The 7,170-nt window shown below is 41.7% G+C and overlaps 1 protein-coding gene across 1 annotated transcript in view; it reads left to right on the top strand.

Moving 5' to 3' along the window:
* The first annotated feature begins 400 nt into the window (after positions 1-400).
* The window catches only part of LOC139760058 (uncharacterized), a 28,092-nt gene continuing 21,322 nt past the window's right edge, over positions 401-7,170 (top strand). Inside the window, 7 exon segments of the mRNA XM_071682827.1 lie at positions 401-535; positions 3,940-4,345; positions 4,348-4,380; positions 4,624-4,820; positions 5,809-5,963; positions 6,510-6,626; positions 6,904-7,066. Coding sequence (XP_071538928.1) covers positions 3,946-4,345; positions 4,348-4,380; positions 4,624-4,820; positions 5,809-5,963; positions 6,510-6,626; positions 6,904-7,066 — 1,065 coding nt within the window. The 5' untranslated portion in view covers positions 401-535; positions 3,940-3,945.

The following is a 7,170-nucleotide window of genomic DNA, read 5'->3' as shown; positions in this document are numbered from 1 at the left end:
AATACGTTTAACAGCTGCATTATTCTAGGTTTTAATAGTTTTAAGTAAATCATTGAAATTAAAGCTATCTGGTTCGGCCCACTTATATCTATTCTATTACATCACATTTGTTCTTATATTTGTTTTCAGTCACACAAATATCTCTGGAAATCGACAGTTAAGTTTTTAAACTGTACAAACGTCGGAAATTTGTCACACCGTAAGAGCTCTTCTGACACCAGAGGTTTGGGAGTCCTGCTGCCTATCAGCGATTCGTCTCCAGAACAATAAACACCAGTCCAGAGCATGAGAGATAAGCAGCAGCAGCTGTCCATCAGAAGCGTTCCCATCACCAACCACTGAAGAAGTCTGGGCAGATAAGACTATAAAGGGTAGGAGGGTGGTGACAAGCCTTATCAGGTGAGCTGCCTTCTGGGAGCCGTCAGGTGATTAGCAGACTTAGTGTTAAGCCTGGTCGCGCTTAGGTAGGACTTCCGACGCCGCCGGAGCACATTCTTCTCTCGCCACGGTTCGCCATCACGTCCGCAAACATACTGTAGGTGAGACAAGGATCTTGAAATATATAGGATGTCGTTCGTTTGTTAGATTTTACACAAGTTTCGGCCATTATTAACGGTATTTCTATCTGCTTTCATACAGTCAAAAAATATATGGTGGGAATTCAGCTTGGACGATGCCTGAGAGATATCAATTGGATTTTGTAAACTTCTGTTGGTTGCACAACGCTAAAGTCGGAGCAATGTAAGCCATCCTGCAATTAAACACATATCTGGCCAAATGATGGTAATACATCTTACGTGAGAAGGAGGACGGCGGTGTGTAAACACATGCAAGACAGCAACATAACATTTCCCTCACTAGACATGACGCTGCACTACTGTGGATGCTCACGGAGATTGAGACAAGATCATACTGGTGTTCGCTGAAGACCCGCTCCTGTTTTGGTAAAACACCATATAAAAACAAGCTCCAGGACACTAATATTAATTTGCCAGCCTGGCCCAACGCTTCCCACTGCAAGCGACTCGTGTGCTATAATGTTTCCGGTGTTGTGGGAAGCCTCTTCCTTAGACTGTTGTTGTACCCGAGAGAAATCATTACTTTCCTCCAGCCGGTTCGAGACGTAAGGGGCAAATTATCAACTAATGAACTCATATATATATATATATATATATATATATATATATATATATATATATATATATATATATATATATATATCCAGCAGTACACTAGAGACATCGTTTTAGCATATCCAAAGACCCTTCTTGCCCGTGATGCAACTACCATAAAAACACCAAGCACCAATTGTCCTGCGCTCTCTTGCACGTAGACGTACACACACTTTGTGACCTACAAGTATGGTACCGAACGGTAGACTTGGCCAGTTTCCCGAGCGGCAGGAGCTACATTCATCCGATAGAAAGGACTCCTGAGGAAGGAAGAATCCATCAGTAATTTGAAGTTATGACATTGGCATTTGATACGTCAAATTCTGAGACAAAATTTTAATTAGAGTAACATAATAAAAGCAATTACAGTGACTTTACAAGTGATCACATATGCGAAAATAATTATGATGCAGTCAAAGCTTTCATCGAATATTTCTGAAATACTGTGCTCAAGGTAAAGCATGAATTTCTTTTGATAATCATAACAAACAGATTACGCAACACGCAATTTTTTCGTACTTTAATTGCTTTATTCTACCGACAGGAAACCATAAACAATTTAAGCTACCTAAAGAGCAGTTTTTATTTCTGGTAAGAATCTGATTAAATCATCGCTACTTGATATATATATATATATATATATATATATATATATATATATATATATATATATATATATATATATCGGTTAGCGTTCCTGGCATTCACGGCCCGCCCAGGGTCGAGCGCATAGATTAAAATCCTGTTTACAGCAGTCGATCCACTCAACCCAGCAGTTCATGTACCCCTAGGGGTTGGTCAATAAAATGGGTAGCTAGCTCAGGCTAGGGTATATATATATATATATATATATATATATATATATATATATATATATATATATATATATATATTTTTTTTTTTTTTTTTTTTTTTTCTGTCGCTGTCTCCCGCGTTTGCGAGGTAGCGCAAAGAAACCGACGAAAGAAATGGCCCAACCCACCCCCATACACATGTATATACATACGTCCACACACGCAAATGTACATACCTACACAGCTTTCCATGGTTTACCCCAGACGCTTCACATGCCCTGATTCAATCCACTGACAGCACGTCAACACCGGTACACCACATCGCTCCAATTCACTCTATTCCTTGCCCTCCTTTCACCCTCCTGCATGTTCAGGCCCCGATCACACAAAATCTTCTTCACTCCATCTTTCCACCTCCAATTTGGTCTCCCTCTTCTCCTCGTTCCCTCCACCTCCGACACATATATCCTCTTGGCCAATCTTTCCTCACTCATTCTCTCCATGTGCCCAAACCATTTCAAAACACCCTCTTCTGCTCTCTCAACCACGCTCTTTTTATTTCCACACATCTCTCTTACCCTTACGTTACTTACTCGATCAAACCAACTCACACCACACATTGTCCTCAAACATCTCATTTCCAGCACATCCATCCTCCTGCGCACCACTCCATCCATAGCCCACGCCTCGCAACCATACAACATTGTTGGAACCACTATTCCTTCAAACATACACATTTTTGCTTTCCGAGATAATGTTCTCGACTTCCACACATTCTTCAGTGCTCCCAGAATTTTCGTCCCCTCCCCCACCCTATGATCCACTTCCGCTTCCATGGTTCCATCCGCTGCCAGATCCACTCCCAGATATCTAAAACACTTCACTTCCTCCAGTTTTTCTCCATTCAAACTCACCTCCCAATTGACTTGACCCTCAACCCTACTGTACCTAATAACCTTGCTCTTATTCACATTTACTCTTAACTTTCTTCTTTCACACACTTTACCAAACTCAGTCACCAGCTTCTGCAGTTTCTCACATGAATCAGCCACCAGCGCTGTATCATCAGCGAACAACAACTGACTCACTTCCCAAGCTCTCTCATCCCCAACAGACTTCATACTTGCCCCTCTTTCCAAAACTCTTGCATTCACCTCCCTAACAACCCCATCCATAAACAAATTAAACAACCATGGAGACATCACACACCCCTGCCGCAAACCTACATTCACTGAGAACCAATCACTTTCCTCTCTTCCTACACGTACACATGCCTTACATCCTCGATAAAAACTTTTCACTGCTTCTAACAACTTGCCTCCCACACCATATATTCTTAATACCTTCCACAGAGCATCTCTCTCTCTCTCTCTCTCTCTCTCTCTCTCTCTCTCTATATATATATATATATATATATATATATATATATATATATATATATATATATATATATATATATATATTAACGGAATGGCCTTGATTAGGGCCTCAGTTGCTATGGTTTGAGGACCATTACCTATCAAAAATCATTTAATGCATCAACATAGATACACTTGATTAACGTTTAAAGAATCCCTTTGTTTCAAAACTCGAGTCACTTTTATCTTTAACGTAAAAACACATCAATTTGTCATACTTTATTCATAAGACTTCAGTATCTCAACAGTAGTAAATTGTTCATGTGTGAGATCTAATGACACGTAGCACACACACACACACACACACATATATATATATATATATATATATATATATATATATATATATATATAATATATATATATATATATATATATATACTACTATTGGCTATCTCCGCAATGACATATACCCAAATGTATGTACCTTTACCTATTGGAATCCTTGTTCCCTTGAAAGGGGTGGTAGTTCATTTTTCGCTAACGACTGCATTATAGACACTTTTGCTCAGTTTATGTTTTGCTGTTACTCACCGTGGTTCGTGTCCACTTTAGAGGCGGATGTTGAGTTCCCGAGCTGCCGCCTTCAGCGTGCAGGCGCTGCTCACCAGCCCAAGCGAGGAGAGTAAGGCAGGTGAGCAGCTCCAACACCAGGTGAACGAGGACGCACCTAAGGAGACCCCTGCAGAGGACGCCGCTACTGAGGACACCCATCCCATGACTGAAACGCAAAACACTTGTGTGGAAGTAACCTCGCAAGAGAAGCAGCAAGCTGCAATGTTGGAGAGCAAGTTTGGGGCGACGCCGACGTTGCGTCGGACAAACCCCAGTGTGTTGACAAAACAGGAGAAAAACCTTAGCCACTGGGATGCAGGTGTTTCCCAAGTAGCGCAGGTTGCAGGGGATGGTAGAATGGTACAGTCATCCCAGGCATCCCCAGTCAACGACGAGTACACAGACGATGAGAGTTGGTAGTGGACGTTGAGAGTTGTAGTAGTAAGTCATCGCTTCCATCGTGTCTTCTGGTACGATAATTGTCAAAATGTAATACCTTTTATCTTTTTTTCTCTGTATTAAACCACAAACTTCTTTCGATTAGCAAATTTACAGTACGTTTATCCTATCAGTGAAAAACTGAATATTTAGAGACAAAGATTATAAAATCAAACATGGAAGGTGGAAATGCCCAGTTATGTAATGCAACAACTCCCTGACCATTCGGACCGGCCTGTTCCACAGCGTCGCCACCACCCAACCCAGAGGAGGGAGCAGGACGGGTAAGCTTGTCGCACTCCTCAATCAGCGCCATATGCCAAAGCAGGTGTCGAACTCCAGTCCTGACTAACACCGACAACCCAGCAGCCCCACTTCCTCAGCACCATTTCAGGGAGGAAACTTTTTCATCCAAGTCGCCAGCAGGAGTTGCGGAGTGGCAGGTTAGTAGTGAAATGAACATATCAAAACAAAAGGTCGAACACAATGGAACGGTAGTTTAACCCGAGGTGTTTAGTGCCACTAAGTCGTAGCCTAAGAAACTTTGGTGCTGCGTCTGTTCTAGGAAAAAGCACTTACAAAAAGAAAATACTTATTTGAATAATCTCTTTAGCTTATCTGAGATCGATTACTCTTCGAAATCATCACAAGTTGCTAGAGACCGTCATCTGCAGTAGCAAAAATATTCGTACGACGTCAGCTTTGCGACTGGCAGCCGGGTGACGGGAAGGCGAGCAAACCGCTACTGCACATCATTTGGAACGACGTGTCACTGATTTTTTGAGATTGCTCTAAATTTCTGGGAATGTCGACTCGCATAGACCACATTCATGGTCTTTGACGTGAAAGAACTAGCTATGGGAGGAGTCTAACAATACACTAAGCACTGAGACACTTCCCTCATCGTAAAGATAATCTTATTACAATGTAGTTATTTCACAATGTTCCTATTAGTGGTAAATTTATCATCTGAAAATAATAATTCTATATTCAGTCTTCATTTGTGTAGGCATGATAAGAATGTATTGAAAGAAATAGTGTAACGGCAACCATTACTTCTAAGAACGCGAATGATTTCAAGAAAATGGTCTTTGTAAGAGATCGTTTTGCACGTATGTATATTTTCATAAGACCCATGTTGTATTTTTCATAATCGTCTGTATCGTTTGCATTGCGCTACTTGTATTTTCTTCATTAGTTTGTACAAAGACCCGTAGACATATTTTGTACTCGTAAACTGTATCATAGCTTTTAGCATATTCTATTTTGGTGTCACATGTTTATATTTGAGACCGTAAGTTTAGTGGGTAATGAATTAACTGAAAGTATTGAAAGCCATCACAAGTGAAAATCCTCAGACCACATTGTTAAAATAGTTCTCTTTAATGTTTGATGTAAGAAAACCCACCTTTGCCTCTTTACTGTTTCCAGGTGTTCCCGCAGGCGGTCAGCTTGGGCGTCGGATGGGCTGGCCAGGAAAGCGTTGCGGAAGGTCGAGACAGCCATAATATACACCTCCTTCAACAGGAGCTGTGGACCAAGTTCCACCTACTCTCAACAGAGATGATCATCACAAAGAATGGCAGGTGAGTCAGAGTTTTTTAAGGCATCAAAACATAACGTAGCCGATACAATCTGGAATTAGGTAAACACCCAATAAAAAGGTTAGGTTATATTCGGCATGTTTCCATGAGTTTAGGCTATTCGATACCATTTTTTTTTTTCCTATTTCGCAATACCGATGCTTTCGGAATATTATAGGTATCCCTTAATATCATGATAAAAACAGAAATGTGTTAACGGAAACCTCCTTGGCTGACATTCTCTTCATCACCTCCGTCCGTCGCCTTCCATATTACTTCCCGCTCGTCAGTCGTTACCCGTCACCTTTCACCGGGTATCCTTGCCCGTCAGGCTTTACCAATGGAACACGCCCGTTAATCTCTCCCAGTAATGTTACGCATGTTATTTCCCGCCCGTCGACCTATACCCTTCACATTGGGTCCGTCATTTTCCTGACTAACCTACCACTCATTTTCCATTATCATCATTATATTATTACCGTGATTTATATGCTCATGTTCACAATGAATATGCAGACATTAATGCAGCTGGGCGTATGTTTTCCTCAGGCGTATGTTCCCAGTGGTCAAGGTGAGGCTCCGCGGCCTAGACCCAGAGAAGACTTACATGGTCTACCTTGATATGGTGGCCGTCGACACACGCCGTTACAGATACGTCTATCCCAGGTCAGTTCACTGTTCCTTTGTCTCACCCTTATTTATAATCTTAGTTTGCACCATGTCCATCTCCCACAGTTTATGAATATCTAGCTATCTGTATATCCAGGGCTATGTCACCAGGCCTATGATGGTAGATGCACATTGTCGTTTTCTTACCATAACTTAGTTGTACTTTCTCATTGATCATTTACTAAAATCATGTATGTGGGTAAATGGACACTATCTCTGGGTTTATCTTTCACTATGTTCACTAACGCTGTCACATTGTTGTGATTACCGACAGTTCCCGTTGGATGGTTGCTGGAACGGGTGAGCCAATGGGTGAGCAGCCACCTTACATCCACCCAGACTCACCTGCCACAGGCGTACAGTGGATGGCCGCCCCTGCTGTAGCCTTCGACAGGCTCAAACTAACCAACAACAAAACGCGCGAGACCAAGGGTCAGGTAAGAACGAGGATATCGTCTGGGAAATTAGTTTTGCTACGGATGCTTGCTGGCGGGTGTTTTTTCCAGTGTCGTGATTTGTTCGTCTAATCTTTGTTGCGACT

The sequence above is a fragment of the Panulirus ornatus genome, chromosome 35, assembly GCF_036320965.1.
Source record: "Panulirus ornatus isolate Po-2019 chromosome 35, ASM3632096v1, whole genome shotgun sequence".
Classification (NCBI taxonomy): Eukaryota; Metazoa; Arthropoda; class Malacostraca; order Decapoda; family Palinuridae; genus Panulirus; species Panulirus ornatus.
Note: the sequence above shows the minus strand (reverse complement) of the source record. Positions and strands in the feature narration are given on the sequence as shown.